We start from the raw sequence: 17,346 nt of genomic DNA, 5'->3' as shown, positions 1-17,346 counted from the left end.
GCTCATAGGTGCACCCCTAGTTGAAGCCATGGTATTGAAGGAGAGTGAGGGCACAAATGACTTCTGAGTAACAAGCACTTGATCCTTTTCCTTTGAGAATTTTTCTTTTCTCTCAGAGTTCCCCAGTGGTCATTATGTTATGCCAGGACTAGGATTTCTTCTACAATTTACTTTCTCCTTCCTGTATTCATGTCCTGAGGGTGGATGTCTTAAGAAACCTTCTCCAGACCTTGGAAATACACACTCTTTATTTTGCAATTTTGCCTGGAGTGCACACACCTTTGCTTTTTCTTTCCGCCAAAGTGGGAAGACTTCAACAGCTAAAACTAGTGTGGGACTAAGGCAAAAAGTAAGCCTTATTTTAATTTAGAATTTAGCCCAAATTGGCTAGAGGAATCTTTGTTGTTTGTCTACAGTGCAGCCCAGTTTTCATAGAGAATACACAGGGTTCTTAGGTCAAATAGGTAATTAAAAGTGATTTTGCCTGGCTTTGTTTTCTGCTGGCCTGTGATTTCCTCTAAAACCTGTGAAGATGGTATAACTTATGCTAGTTAAGGTTCATAGGTATTTGCTTTCAATTCTTATGCTTTGAAAACGTTTCTAATTCTCTAATTAGAATTAGAACCACGACCCACCGGCTCCCTCTTTTCACTAGCCCTCTAGCAACAAAGGTCATCAGAATCTCATATGCTGACATATCTTAAAGCCATTTATTACTGATTTGGCATTTAATTATGTCAAGTATAAGTAAACACCACATTGTAATTAAGAAACTTAGAGGGTCTGGTTTGGATATTCTGAAGCCATTTGGGATGTAGAGGAGTGTACACTAACCTGGAAGTACACAGCGAGGGGCAGGGCTGCTCCAAATTCCATTCCCTTGACTGTCACTTGTGCAGCGGATGGTGCTCTCCCCAGTGAGATTGTAGGTCATCCCTCTGTATGGGTGGGGGTCACATGTGTAAGTTACTTCTTTTCCAAAAGGAAAGACCTCCAGAGGTTTTCCTGTGTGTCTCCCATTCAGGATATCTGGAGGATTTGGACACAAGATTTCTGGAAAGAAGGCAAGACTTAGTTTCCTTGGAGAGTTTTTACCAGATGTATTGTGTAGTTATAGGGTGCTATGGTTGGTGCTACCTAAAAAACACTAAGGACATGATGGTATACATTAAGCCTTTGATGAGATGGACTAAATGAAGTGATATCTCAATCTCATTTTTTTATTGAAAAAGCATAAAATATATTTGTCCTGAATCTTCCAGATAGTTAAGTTTTGTGGATAATAGAAACTTTACAACTGTAATTGAGCACCAAAAGTTGTAAAGAAGAAAAATAACCATTTGGAAGCTAACTCATTCACTTACTCAATATGTATTAATTGAGCACTTATTCTGTGTCTGTCACTCATTGGGGCCCTGGAGATAAGAGTGGTGAAGAGCACAGGTAAGGTCTTTGTCCTCCAAGGAGCTTACATTCTTGGGAAATACTTCTAGATTGTATTCCAGGTGTACTAGTCACCTAAAATAGATGAAACCTTTCCTTGATAACTTACTGATACTGACCATCAATCTTGATTATGAAAGTAGTGCTGTCACAATGAGTTGAAACATATATCAGTCATTGTAAAAACTCTAAATGATTCACACTGCTTTGTTTTTTAAACTGTATGGGTCTGTTTATGGTTTATTTTTCTTTACTCTGTTAGGCTTCAAATTGTTACTTCTTTCTGGTATCTGCTTGTCTGTTTAAAAGAGTCCCCTCCTCACTTCTAACTGGCATTTCTAATTTGGAAGAAGCTACTTCAACTAGTAAGAGTCATGAAAAAGAAGAGAAATAGTCCAATCAATAACTGAGCTCTAATGTATGCCAATAGGACAGCCATTTGTCATGTTACTTCAATGTATATTGGGTTTCTTGGACAGCAGGGAAGTATACGTAAGTTATGTTCTTATAAATTCTTACTATAAAAAGCACCATATGATGTCCTAGTGGATTTCTAGCAACATAAACATTTTAGTAAAATTTGACTGTTTGAAAACATATATATTTTCTAATCTTTAGGATCAAGAGATGAAGCAAAGTCCTATTTTCTATTAGGAGAAATACAAATGCATAGACAGAGAAATCAGTAGTGATGCTGCACATAGAAGACTCATGTTTTAATCAGCTTATTTCTGAATCTTCTTAAGTATGTGTTTTGAGAGTTTAAGGAATCTTAAACTGCTTATTCTGTGTAATGTTGTCCCCCACTTTTCCCTCATTCCTGCATTGCTTTGATTTATCATTTCCATAGCACTTAATTTTTTAATTTTTGCTCTTGTCCATCTCCCCACTTTAGTATAAATAACATAAGGACAGGGAATTAGCTCATCTTGTTCACTGCTCTAACACCAGTGCCGAAAGAACACCAAGCACATAGTATGTACTTAATAAACAATTGATTGAATGAATGAATCTTTCATATTTGTATATTAGCAAAGAGGTAGGAATATTGTAGAGTGAATACACCTTGATGGCAGAAAAAAAAGGAAAAAGGAAGAAAAAAAAGAAAGAAATTTGTCAAAACTTCACATTATCTAACCTCTCCTGACCTAGAGGCAAACTACCGCAGGATTTATCATATAGAATACAGAGTTCAGAATGACAGAGACTGATCAGATGGCTCGCAAAACACATGATGCACAACCAAGTACAGTACGACAAATCGATTCACCAAAAAAACGCTATTAAAATAAGCAATTATCTATCAATCATTCAGATTAGGAAAGAGGGGAGGTGACAACAGGGAGGTGACAGGTCAAAATACTAATCAGATTAAGGGAAGAGATTTGCCTGAAGTATTGCTCCTTCTACTCACGTTCACACACAGGAACACTGCTATTCCAAAGGCTTTCCATTCCAACCAAGATGCAATGGCTAGCAGAATTGCCTTTTAATTGGAATCTGAAGAAGAAAATGGTAGCAAATAGGTGAGTTGTTGCAGCCAAAATGCCATTCAGTTGGCAATCTGAGGCCCTGCCAAAAATCTCAGCATTTTGAGGACCTGAAATCAGCAGGTGACAGAGGTTCAGAGGCCACATCAATCTGGAAAATCACAGCCTCCAGTAAGGGAAAATGGCAAAGCACAGTCTCTTGGTCACATAATAGTCCCAGTCTGAATTGAAGAAGGTAGTCGTAGCATAGCTGGCATCTCCTTGATCCTGGACTCAGAGAAGTGAATCTCTTTCTGATCATTCCATGATAAACCTGATAAATCTACTTGTCGTTATTGGAAACCCAGTCTTCTAATGCAACATCCTCCTGATACTGACACTGGAACGGCAAGTAAAACAGCTCCCAGTTTGGATTGGAAAAGCATAAAATAACTGGAAAGAGAACAAAGATTGCTCTTTCATCTCTACATTTGTGATGGCTGTGAAGAAAGCTCACAATAGCATGTCGGGCTATTGAAGAATAAGTTTGACTATTCTAGGAAAAAAAGGAAACGAGATTGGAAATAACTTTAAAAAAAATTTTTTTTAAGTTATTTATTTTTCGCTGAGGAGGATTCACCCTGAGCTAACATCCATGCCAATCTTCCTCTATTTTTTAGTATGTGGGCCACCAGTAGAGCATGGCCACTAACAGAGCAGTGTAGGTCTGCACCCAGGAACAGCACCCAGGCTGCCAAAGTGGAGCACGCTGAACTTAACAACTAGGCCACTGGGTCTGGCTCTTGCACATGACTTTGGTATGAAATCATCCAAAATTCTCAAAGCATGTTAGACCCTGATGGCTCCTAAGTCTTATTGAGCACTGGTATTTGGTGCCTACCAAGGATTCTTTGAAACATTTTGAGATCAGGTGCTTTGTGCTCATGCTTGATCTTTCCCATCTAGAGATGTACACACTGTGGAAAGCACTAGATTCATGTAAACAAGTTAATGACCTTACATAAAACATTAACATCAGCTACCATGATCCTATTTCAGAGCCTTAGCCCATGACTAACCAGATGATATATAGATTGGATTAAAAAAATGATTAATCTTATACTTTCACTCCTATTTCAAATTTCACTTTTGATGGTTAAAACAATTTCCTGAAATAATTCTTAAATGATCTTAGTTATTTTTAATAAGCTTTTTGTTACATATCAAACTTTTTCTGGGACTCTCCAAAAATTATTCTTATTCTTTTATGCTTAAAAAATATGATTTTTTTACTTAATGTGTCACCTATATATATTCATAACCAGTAGTTGTATTTGTCTTTGAACCTAACATTTAATATATATCCCAGTTTTTCCCTTCATATCTCACGTTATTCCTTCCACCTGCTCCTCACTCTTACTTCCATATATACCTCCAAAATTTAATCTCCTTGAATATTTTTTTAAGCCACACCAAATATTCCCTTTTTTAAATTAATTCCTAAGCCAAATTTCAGTGTCCAGCAGACCAGGCAAGCTCACACTCACCCCTCATCACAAACGAAGGACACTTTTGCCCCAAGCTGGAGGTTAAGTGGAAATAGTATTCGGCCATTAGGGAGCTGGTCCAGGAAGTCAGCACATGATTTTCCTGGAGAAAAGGCAAAACAAACAGAAATAAGACTGGCATATGGGAAATAAAGAAAAAAGCTAAAAATGTCAAACCAGATGAGAGTGTAGGAACCTGCACATCTTGGGGCTTCTGGCCTCCAGTCTCCCTGGGGTGTACAGGACAAAGAGGCAGCTCCTCTGAGATCATAGCCGGGCTCACAGCTGTAGAACACTTCCTGCCCAGGGGAAAAGTTGTCCTTGTTGCTTGGGGTGTGCTTACCATATGGAATTTCTGGAGGTGGCTGACATGCTGGGGAAAGAACAACAAAGTGCTGTTAATTGTGTGAAAACAACTTTTCCTCAGTAGTAAACTGGCAAAGAGAATCATAACTATAAGTCTACATGTTTAAGAAAACCTGATAGACTAACACCCTCATTTTATTGCTGGCAAAATTAAACACAGAGAGAGAGAGGAAAATGTCTTGCCAAAAGCCACAGAACTGATCACACATTGCAGAACAGTGACTAAAACTGAGATATTATCCATTCATTGTTTTACATCTAAAATTCACACCTGAGATTACACAGCGGACAGTTCTCTTCTAGAATGCTTCCTATTTCTGTTGACCCAATACACTATTGTTAAGATTGATGAATTTTTATATCTTCATACTTCCATTTTAGAAAGGCATCACCGGTTTATAGTCTACCTTTTAGGCAATAAGGAATGCTTGTGCTCAAGTCTCATCTAATAGATTTCCCAATCACCTATCGCACTCTGGTTCAACAAACAGGATTTGTACATCTCTTCTCATCTCCTTCCGATTCCTCTCAGTGGCCACCTGACATGGGTTGGTAGAGAAATATGAGTCTTATTTCTATATTCTATATAGCCAGGTGCTGCTTAACCATTAATTTCATTCCAATGAGAAGATGGGCAACCATTGAATTGAATCTTCTAAAAATCCTACAGTCCCCATAATGAGAGTGCATACTGCATACAGCATATTGTAACTGAGTCACTGATGGTCTCTTTATACTGTTGGTTTGAACTCAGAATCAGAACATACTTGTCTCAACTAAATGATATAAAACTCTATTAAAATGAAAAATCACTTCATTTTGGCTTGGTGCAAGTCAGTTCCCCTCCTTGGACTTCAGCATTCTCAAGTATAAAATGGGAGATTGGACTAGAATAAATGATTTCCTTAAGGACTCTGTAAATACTCCGATGCTATAATACCTATTTTCAGGGCTCATCACCCCCCTGTATCCCTTGATTAATAAATGCACCGTGATGTAATATTTAAGTGTTGTGCTAGTTAAATATCTGTTGACTCCCAACCAGCTTCACACCTCTGCATTCTCCTTTGACTGCTGGAGCTGGAAGCCTGAAAACTATGACTCCTTGTCTTCCTTGCCAGCTAGGTTCTGGTTAGGCTCTGCCAATTGGAGGCATATATACCAAGTTAAAGGCAGGAAGATGACAGAAGCCATTCTTCTACAGGAGGCTCAGGAAGTGGCAGTGTTGATGGCTCTTGATTGGCAGTAGCAACTTCCATTTTAGCAATGCCAATGCCTTTGGCTCCAGCAATCTCAGCTACATTCTGGCAGCAGTGGTGGCTCCTGCAGCATTAGCAGCATTGGAGGAGAGGCCTGTTCAGCAATAGTTTCAGCAGTGAGTGCAGGGGCCTCTGCTCTAGTCCAGGAGGAAGGGCAGCTCCCTGACCTCCGGTAACACTGCCTTCCTCCTTTTGCTCTTCCTGACCTTCCAACATGTTTATATCCTATTATCTGCACGAGATCCCTCGCCCCTTGAACTATCTAGAGTGGTTTTTTAAATTTCTATGGCTCTGGAGGCAGGCAGACTTGGGTGCCAGTCTTCAGTGTGCAAGTTAGTATCTGTTTAATCTTGAAAAGTTATCTAACCTCTCTAAGATTCATTTTCTCTGTAAAACATGGAAAGAATAGTAACAACTTGAATCCTTTGTTTTAAGGACTAAGTGCACACATAACCTATATTAGGTCCCTGACCAGAGAAATCACTCTTTACATATTAACAATTATTATACCCAGGAGCAACTGACAGATGATAGAGGATGGAGGTAGTAGAATGTGCAGAGACTTGTGTTTATAGGAATCCCAAAGAAACTTCATATTCCTTGCCAGGATTTAGCTTTGCTTCTAAATTTCAACCCACACATGTACACAGACACATATACACACACCTTCTTTATTTCATATTCCCCCCTAAGAAAATTTACTCATTCACACTGCTCCCCAAAAATCCTTCCCCCAGAACAAACACTCATCTCCTCATCCTCCTACAACTCATGTCATTCGTAGGCCCTTCAGAGCCGCAGTCAGACTCACCCCTGGAGCAGCTCGGCAGCTCCGGCACCCATTTGTTTTGGGCCTGGCATCGCACACTGGAGGGTCCTTTCATGACAAAGCCGGGCTGACACCTAAACTCCACGATTTCATTTAAGGGAAAGAAGCTTCTGTTCTCAGACACCCTGATTCCATTTTCAACGTCTGGAGGCGTGCACGTATTAGGTACAATGCACTGAGGGGGAGGGCCGCTCCAGACGCCGACTTGATTGTCGAGGCTGGTGCAGTATATTGACGGCTGACCGATGAGGTGAAACAGCTTTATCCTTCTCTCTCTAGGATTGCAGTAATAGGTCACCACCGTTCCATATGGAAAATATTCTCTGTTGGTGCTAATGAAATCTCCATTGGCGATGGCTGGGGGTGGCCCACAAGGAATACCTGGGAAAAGGTACAGCAGTTTAAATAACAGTGAATTAAAGTAACTAGTGAGAGAAATCCAGTGAGTCACTAAGCTGTAACTATTTTTGCATTCATTAATTGATTTTAATCTTTGCTAACACGTAGATCAGTTTTCAAAGTCGTAATTTTGGTGGGCATAATAGTATGTGCTCTACCTTTCTTACTTATATCATTTCCTGTAAAGATATGCATTTATTAATACAATCCACATTCTTTACTTTTAAATAACTTTTGGTCATATTATTATACCATAGTTTACACAATTTTCCCCCTACTTTTTCCATTTGTCTTAATTTTCATTTTTGTTATTAAGTGAGTATAGCTTTTTTAAAAAATAAAATAAAAAGACTCTTGCTAAAAGAAAAAGTATACGGGAAGAGAAACAACACAGATATGCAGCAGTAGGAAATAGAATTAGAATATATTTGCATATATGTGAGAACATTTATGAAACTATAGACTACTATATGTTAAACATTTTGAAAATCTAAATGGTATAAAGGAAATATAAATTACCAATATTCATTCAAGAAGATATAGAAAGCTAGAATGGACCAAGAACCTTGTAAGAATAGAAAAATTATTTCACATATAAGTTCTATCAAACTTTCAAGTAACATACTTCCATATGTAATTTCAAATGTTTCACAAGATATAAAAGATAGAGAACTTATGAACTCATTTTATCAAGCCTATGTTTCATATCACAACATGACACCCATGTAAAAGCGATCATCTATTAGTCCACAAAAAACCCTCAATCCATTCGAAAATGTAGAAGTGGGACATAGTACATTTTATTTCTATAATACTATATAACTAGGACTAAGTAACTTCAACCAAAACTCCAAAACACTTGAAATTAAAAATCAACATTCTTAAGGAAGCTTCTGCGTTGGTTAATGGTAGTCTCAATAATTCAAATCACACATTACTTCACCCCTTCATGCCCAGCTAAGAAAGACTAGAAATGTTGGATAAAATATAAAATATATCTATGAATGCCTCAGGAAGCTAACAAACTAGTGAAGTATTGCTGGACCATGATTTGGCAGAAGATGAAAATCCAGGTGAGAGCCAGATTTTTGGGCTGCTTTTTCCCTGGGAAGGTTAGCTGAATCAGGAGCAAACATCTGAGTGGCTGAGTAAAATCTGATAGTCCCATGGAGTCAAGGGACAAAAATTAGAGTCCAGGGCCTGCAGAAGTTGAAGCCCTGGTGATACCTTCTGATGTGTACTGGAACCTCGAAGAACTAGGTCCTGGGAATCAAGATTACTGGAATTATTCTTCAATAGGTGGCCCACAAAAATCATAGTTTCTGAAATTGAGTTAAAGTGGTCTCAGATTGCTAGCGTCCCCAGGTACCTGGTAGAAACAACAATAACAACAAAAATCCTTTCTGGAAGAAGATTAGTCATCTAAGACCTTGAATTTATTTCTCCAGAAAAGGGGTTTCCAAATACAGATGGTCCCTGACTTACGATGGTTTGACTTCCATTTTTTTGATTTTATGATGATATGAAAGTGATATGCATTCAATAGAAACCATAATGTGAATTTTGATCTTTTCCTGGGATAGAATATGTGATATGATATTCTTTTATGATGCTGGCCAATGGCAGTGAGCCACAGCTCCCAGTCAGCCATGCAATCATGAGAGTAAACAATCAATACCCTTACAACCATTCTGTACCCATACAACCATTCTGCTTTTCACTTTCAGTATAGTATTCAATAAATTACATGAGACATTCAACACTTTACTATAAAACAGGCTTTGTGTTAGATCATTTTGCCCAACTGTAGGCTAATGTAAATGTTCTGAGCATGTTTTAGGTAAGGCAGGTTAATCTATGATGTTTGGTAAGTTAGATGTATTAAATGAATTTTTGACATGATATTTTCAACTTAAAGTGGGTCTATGGGGACATAATCCCATCATAAGTCAAGGAAGATACGTATAATTCCTGATATACTGGCAAAGATACCTAGGTACTTAAAAAGATAAAATAATACAAATAAGGACCAGTGTAATCATTAACAATAGAACTGATGCATCAGGATTCTATATACTGGAATTTTCACTCACAGATTTAAAATAACTGTTTACTATTCAAGGATAAAATACACAAAATTTAAACTTTTGGTAAGAATTAGAAACAATTAAAAAGTACAGGGAAAATTTTGAAAGGAACCAACTAAAAGTTCTGTAATTGTAAAATACAATTACTGAAATTAAGTATTTGGATAGGATTACTAGCAGGTTAGACACAGTTCTAAAAAATCAATTAATTTGAAGCTACGACAGAAGAAAATATCCAGAACAAAACACAGAGAGACAAGAGGATCAGAAATACAGACAAAAGAGTAAGAGACTTATGGGATAGAGGTATAAGCCCTAGCACATGTTTAAGTGAAATCCCACAATGAGAGGAGAGAGATAACAGCATAAACAACATTTAAAGAAGTAATGACAGAATTTTCCAAAACTGATGAAAGACATTGTCAAACCACAGATTGAAGAAACCATACAAATCTAAGCAATACAAATATAAAGATATCCCTACCTAAACACATCATAGTAATATTGTAAAAAATCAAGAGTAATCAATTTTAAAAGAAGCCAGGAGACAGTTGAAAACTTTCAAAGGAACCATACTTGGAAAAATGTTTAAAGAATTTATTGCCAGAAGACCTACAATATAAAAATGCTAAAAAACAATTATTCAGGCTGAAGGAAAATAGTGTTATATAGAAATGATAAAACTGCAATATGGAGGAAGTGAAACAGAAAGAGGTAATGTGTGGATAAATATAAATAACTACTGTTTTTATAAAACCAAAACAATAATGTCTTGTGAGATATTTAACATATGTAAAAGGATGACAGCAATAAGAAAATGGCAGGAGGGCATAACTGAAGTTAAACTGCTATGGGTTCTTGTATTGGTTGGCAGTTGGTAAAAGTTCTAGTTAAGTTATGTGTAATAAATCAAAGATGTATATTTTAGTCTCTACAATAAGCATTAATAAGAAAATATGAACTTCCCTCTTATAACTGCATTTGCCACATCCCATAAATTTTGGTATGTTCCATTTCAATTTGTCTCCAAGTATTTTTTGATTTTTCTTTTGATTTCTTCTTTGACATGTTGATTGTTTAGTAGCATGTTGTTTAACTCCATATATTTGTGAATTTTACAGTTTTTTGTGTGTAATTAATTTCTAGTTTCCTACCATTGTGGTCAGAAAAGATGCTTGATATGATTTCAATCTTTTTAAATTTGTTAAGATTTGTTTTGTGGCCTAACATGATCTATCTTGGAAAATGTTCTATGTGCACTTAAAAAGAATATGTATTCTGTTGCTTTTGCATAGAATGTTCAGTAAATATCTGTTAAGTCCATCTGGCCTAACGTGCCATTGTAAGGCTGATGTTTCCTTATTGAGTTTCTGTCTTGATGATCTATCCATTGATGTAAGTGGTGTATTAAAGTCCCCTACTATTACTGTATTGCTGTCTATTTCTCCCTTTAGGTCTGTTAATATTTGCTTTGTATATTTAGGTGCTCCTATGTCGAGTGCATAAATATGTACAAATGTTGTATCTTCTTGTTAGGTTGACCGCTTTATCATTATGTAATGTCCTTCTTTGTCTCTTACAACAGTCTTAGTTTTAAAGGCTATTTTGTCTAATATAAGTATAGCTACTCCAGCTTTCTTTTGGTTTCAATTTGCATGGAATTTCTTTTTCCATACCTTCACTTTCAGTCTGTGTGTCTTTACACCTAAGGTGAATCTCTCATAGCAGAATATAGATGGATGTTCTCTTTTTATCCATTCAGCCACTCTATGTCTTTTGACTGGAGAATTTAGTCTATTTTCATTTAAAGTAATTATTCATAGGTATGTGCTTATTGTCATTTTGTTAATTGTTTCCTGGCTCTTTTTGTAGTTCCTCTCTATTCTTTTCTTCTCTTGTTCTCTTCCTTTCTGGTTTGACTTTTTTTAGTGGTATGCTTATATTCCTTTCTCTTTCTCTTTTGTGTATTTAATATAGGTTTTTGCTTTGTGGTTATCACGAGGATTACATATAACAACTTATATCTATAACAATCTATTTTAAGTTGATACCAACTTAGGTTTGATCCTATTGTAAAGCTCAATATTATTATTCTCCCCCACTACATTTTATGTTTTTGATGTTACATTATACATCTTTTTAATTTATGTATCACTTAATTATTTATTGTAATTATAGTTATTTTTAGAACTTTTGTCTTCTAACCTAGCTTTATAAGTGATTAATTCACTACCTTTACTATATATTTACCTTCCCAGTGAGGTTTGTTCTTTCATATGTGTTCTTGGTACTAATTAGTGCCCTTTCTTTTCAGCTTAGAGAAGTTCCTTTAACATTTCTTGTAAGGCTTGTTTCATGGTGATGAACTCCTTTAGCTTTTGCTTGTCTAGAAAATTCTTTATCTCTCTTTCACTTCTGAATGATAACTTTGCTAGGTATAGTATTCTTGGTTGGAAGTTTTTTCTTTCAGCACTTTGAATGCAGGCATACCTCTTAGATATTGTGGGTTGTGTTCCAGACCACCACAATAAAGCAGATATCACAATAAGGCAAGTCATACAAATTTTTTGGTTTCCCAGTGCATGTAAAAGTTATGTTTACATTATGCTGTAGTCTATTAAGTGTGAAATAGCATTATGTATAAAATAACAATGTATATACCTTAATTAAAAATACTTTATTGCTAAAAAATGCTAACTATCATCTAAGCCTTAAGTGCCAATAGACTTGCTTAACTCAGGATTGCCACAAAACTTCAATTTGTAAAAAATGGAATATCTGTGAAGCACAAAAAAAGAGTGAAGTGCAATAAATTGAGGTATACCTATAAATTGTGTCACTCTCTTCTGGTCTGCAAAGTTCCTGCTGAAAAAATCTGCTGATAGTCTTATTTCGGGGGGCGGGGGGAGGTCCCTTGTATGTATCAAGTTGTTTTTCTCTTGCTGTTTTTAATGTTCTCTCTTTATCTTTACCTTCTGACATGTTAATTATAATGCGTCTTGGTGTGGGTCTCTTTGGATTACTCTTATTTGGAACTCTCTGGGCTTCCTGAATCTGGATGTTTGTTTCTTTGCCCAGGTTAGGGAATTTTTCAGCCATTATTTCTTCAAATAGGATTTCAGCCCTTTTCTGTCTATATTCTTTGTCTGGGAGCCTTACGATGCAAATATTAGTCCATTTGATGTTATCCTGTAAGTTCCTTAAGCTATCTTTACTTTTTTTCATTCCTTTTTCTTTGTGCTGCCCTGCTTGGGTGAGTTTCTCTGTGTTGTCTTTGAGTTGACTGGTTCTTTCTGCTGCCTCATTTAGTCTGTTGTTGAACCCCTCTAGTGTACTTTTCAGTTCAGTTGTTGTATTCTTTAACTCTGTGACTTTTATTTGGTACTGTCTTATATTTTCCATCTCTTTGTTGAAGTCCTCACTGTGTTCATCTATTCTTCTCCCTAGTTCAGTGAGCATCTTTATGACCATTACTTTGAACTCTTTATCAGGTAAATTACTTATCTCCATTTTATAAAGGTTTTTTCTGAAGTTTTATCTTGTTCTTTAATTTAGAACATATCCTTTGTTTCTTCATTTTGCTTGACTCTCTCTGTTGGTTTCTATACAGTAGAAGAAATAATCACCTCTCCTAGTCTTGAAGGAGTTGCCTCATGTAGGTAATGAACCTTATTGTTCAACTCTGCCTCAGGCTTGATATGCAATGTACCAAAATGTATGAGATGCAGCAAAATAGTTCTAATAAGGAAGTTTATAGTGACTGATGCCTATCTAAATAAACAAGAAACATCTCAAATTAATAACCTAACTTTACATCTCAAAGAACTAGAAAAAGAACAAACTAGGAACAAAGTTGGTAGAAGGAAAGAAATGACTAAGATTAGAACACAAAAGATGAAATAGAGACTAAAAAGACAATAGAAAAGATCGATGAAACCAAGAGCTAGTTCTTTGAAAGGTAAACAAAATAGACAAAGCTTTAGCTAGACTCACCAAGAAAAAAAGAGAGGACTCAAATAAATAAAATCAGAAATGATATAACTGATACCATAGAAAGACAAAGGATCATAAGAGACTAGTATGAACAACTAAATGTCAACAAATGGACAACTTAGAAGAAATGGATAAATTCCTAGAAACATACAACCTACCAAGAATGAATCATGATGAAACAGAAGATCTGAATAGATTGGTTATTAGTAAGGAGATTGAATTAGTAATCAAAAACCTCCCAACAAACAAACTTTTCCAAGAAACAGAAGAAGAAAACACTCTTAAAAACTCATTTTAGGGGGCTGGCCCCATGGCTGAGTGGTTAAGTTTGTGTGCTCCACTGCAGGCGGCCCAGTGTTTCATTGATTCAAATCCTGGGCGCAGACATGGCACTGCTCATCAAGCCACGCTGAGGCAGCATCCCACATGCCACAACTAGAAGGACCCACAATGAAGAATGTACAACTATGTACTGGGGGGCTTTGGGGAGAAAAAGGAAAAAAATAAAATCTTTAAAAAAACCCCCTCATTTTACAAGCCCAACACTACCCTGATACCAAACCAGACAAGGATTCTACAAGAAAAGAAAATTACAAGTCAATGTCCCTGAGGAATGTAAATGCAAAAATCTTCAACAAAATATTAGCAAACTGAATTCAACAATGCCTTAAAAGGATAATAGACCATGATCAAGTGTGATTTATTCTAGGAATGCAAGGATGGTTCAATATCTGCAAATCAGTCAACTTGATACCACCTTAACAAAACAAAGGATAAAAATCATATGATAATCTGAATAGATTCAGAAAAAGCATTTGACAAAATGCAACATTCATTTATGATAAAAACTCTCAACAAACTGGGTATAGAGGGAATGTAACGCAAAATAATAAAGGTCATATATGACAACCCCACAGCTAACATCATACTCAAAAGCTTTTAGCTTTTCCCCTAAGATCAGGAAAAAAGACAAGGATGCAGACTCTCACTGCTTTTATTCAATATAATATTGGAAATCCTACCCATAGCAATCAGGCAAGAAAAAGAAAGAAAAGGCATCTAAATTGGAAAGGAAGAAGTAAAACAGTCACTATTTGCAGATGACATGATGTTATATATAGAAAATCCTAAAGACCCCATCAAAAAATTGTTAGAACTAATGAACGAATTCAATAAAGTTGCAGGATACAAAATCAATACACAAAATTCTGTGTGTTTCTATTCACTAATAATGAACTATCAGAAAGAGAAAGTAAGAAAACAATTGCATTTACAATTGCCTCAAAAAAAATAAAATATCTAGGAATAAATTTAACCAATGAAGTGAAAGACCTGTATATTTAAAACTACAAGACATGAATGAAAGAAATTGAAGACACAAATAAATGGAAAGATAGTCTGTGCTCATGAGTTGGAAGAATTAATATTGTTAAAATGTTCATACTACCCAAAGCAATATACAGATTCAATGCAATCCCTACTAAAATTCCAATGGCACAGAATAGAACAATTTTTCACAGAAATAGAACAATCCTAAAATTTGTATGAAACCATAAAAGACCCAAAAATCCAAAGCAATCTTGAGAAAGAAGAACAAAGGTGGAGGCATCATATCATTTCAAATGATATTACAAAGCTATAGTAATTAAAACATAAACATTAAAACCATAGTATTGGCATAAAAACAGACACATAGATCAATGGAACAGAATGGAGAGCCCAGAAATAAACCCACATGTATATGGTCAATTAATTTATGACAAAGAAACCAAAAATATGCAAGGTATAAAGGACAATCTCTACAATAAATGGTGTTTAGAAAACTGGACAGCCATATGCAAAAGAATGAAACTGGACCACTATCTTACACTGTGCGCAAAAATTAACTCAAAATGGATTAAAGACTTGGATGTAAGACCTGAAACAATAGAACTTCTAGAAGAAAACATAGGTGGTAATCTCCTTGACATAGGTCTTGGCAATGATTTTTTGAATCTGATAACCAAAGCAAAAGCAACAAAAGCAAAAATAAACAAGTGGGATTACATTAAACTAGAAAGCTTCAGCACAGCAAAGAAAACCATCAACAAAATGAAAATATAAAGAACTCATACAACTCAATAGTAAAAAAACAAGCAATCTGATTGAAAAAATGGACAGAAGGGAGCTGGCCTGTTTGCGTAGTGGTTAAGTCCGTGTGCTCTGCTTCAGTGGTCTGGGGTTCACAGGTTCAGATCCTGGGGGCAGACATTGTTTATCAAGCAATGCTGTTGCAGGCATCCCACATATAAAATAGAGGAAGATGGGCACAGATGTTAGCTCAGGCCCAATCTTCCTCAGCAAAAAGAGGAGGATTGGTGGTGGATGTTAGCTCAGGGCTAATCTTCCTCACAAAACAAAAATGGGCAGAAGAGCTAAATAGACATTTTTCCAAAGAAGACATACAGATGGCCAACAGGCACATGAAAAGATGCTCTACATCATTGATCATCAGGGAAAAGCAAATCAAAACCACACAAGATATCACCTCACACATCTTAGAATGGCTATTATCAAAAAGACAAGAAATAACCAGGGTTGGTGAGGATGTAGAGAAAAGAGAACCTATGTGCACGGTTGGTGGGAATGTAAATTGATGCCGCCACTGTGGAAAATAGTATGGAGGTTCCTCAAAAAATTAAAAATAGAGCTACCATATTATCCAGCAATTCCATTTATAAGTATTTATCCAAAGAAAACACTAATTCAAATAGATATATGCACTGTCATGTTCACTGCAGCATTACTTACAATATCCAAGATATGGAAACAACCTAAGTATCCATCAATGGATGAATAGATAAAGAAAATGTGTGGAAGAGCTATATATATAGTGAAATATTATTCAGCCATAAAAAAGAAAGAAAGCTGGCCATTTGTGATAATATGGATGGACCTTGAAGGCATTATGCTAAGTAAAATGTGAGAGAAAGACAAATATTGTATGATCTCTCTTATATATGGAAAATTTTAAAATTTTTAAAAATTTTAAAAAACAAGCTCATAGATTCGGAGAACAGACTGGTGGTGGGCGGAGTCAAGGGGGTGGGTTGGGAGTATGGGATGGGAGAAAAGGGTAAACTGGTTTGTTTTTTAGTTTAAATGAATATGAAATTTAAAAAAGAAAATAAAATATAACTAAAAAGGTATTGAGAAGAAAAAATGGAATAATAAAAATACTTGATTAATTTAAAAATATGAGAAATGGGGAATAAAGGAACACAAAACATATGAAACAAATAGAAAATCAATAACAAGGGTTTTGACTTAAACGTAGCTATGTAAGTAACTATATTAAATTGAAATGTTCTAAACACTTCAATTAAAAGCAAAGATTTTCAGATGGAATAAAACAACAAAACCTGACGAGATGATGTTTACAAGAGATAAACTTTAAATATAGGACAAAGAATGGCTAAAAGTAAAAGATATGAACATATGTAATACAATTTCTTTTCCAGGGCATGTGTGACATTTTACCCAAACTGTCCATATTCTGGGCCATCAAACATGTGTCAATAAGTTTCAAAGGATTAGAATGATAAAAGAATGATAACTAGAAAATCTCAAATGTTTGGAAATTAAGTAACCTTCTTCTAAATAAACTATGAGTAAAAGAAGATACCGAAAAGGAAATTAGAAATTTTTTTTATATAATAGTAGTATAAATATAAAGATTCTGAGAAGCAAATAGAGCAGTTTTAGAGAAAAAAAATGTAGGTTTAAATGTATAAATTAGGAAAAATGAAAGTCGAAAACAAATTATCTAAGTTTCCATATCAAGAATTAATGAGCAGAGAAGAACATAAAATTAAGCTCAGAGAAAGTAGAAGAAAGAAAACAATAAAGCAGAAATCAATAAAATAGAAAAAGTCATACACTAGAGAAAATCAGCTAAGTTAAAAGTAGTTTTTT

The 17,346-nt window shown here is 35.6% G+C and overlaps 1 protein-coding gene and 1 long non-coding RNA gene across 2 annotated transcripts in view; one reads left to right on the top strand and one right to left on the bottom strand.

The window, feature by feature from the left end:
* LOC139078916 (uncharacterized) overlaps positions 1 to 17,346 on the top strand; it is a 178,901-nt gene that overhangs the window by 55,886 nt on the left and 105,669 nt on the right. The window lies entirely within an intron of this gene.
* The window catches only part of LOC103541409 (complement receptor type 2-like), a 144,219-nt gene that overhangs the window by 55,155 nt on the left and 71,718 nt on the right, over positions 1 to 17,346 (bottom strand). The window contains exons 25-29 of the mRNA XM_070591173.1: positions 6,896 to 7,294; positions 4,656 to 4,832; positions 4,460 to 4,562; positions 2,858 to 2,943; positions 835 to 1,053 (exon numbers count right to left, since the gene is read on the bottom strand). Of these exons, the coding sequence (XP_070447274.1) occupies positions 835 to 1,053; positions 2,858 to 2,943; positions 4,460 to 4,562; positions 4,656 to 4,832; positions 6,896 to 7,294 (984 nt within the window). The remainder of the gene's footprint in view (positions 1 to 834; positions 1,054 to 2,857; positions 2,944 to 4,459; positions 4,563 to 4,655; positions 4,833 to 6,895; positions 7,295 to 17,346) is intronic.

This window comes from Equus przewalskii, chromosome 23 (genome assembly GCF_037783145.1).
Source record: "Equus przewalskii isolate Varuska chromosome 23, EquPr2, whole genome shotgun sequence".
Taxonomy (NCBI): Eukaryota; Metazoa; Chordata; class Mammalia; order Perissodactyla; family Equidae; genus Equus; species Equus przewalskii.
This window is presented reverse-complemented; position numbering and strand designations above follow the sequence as displayed.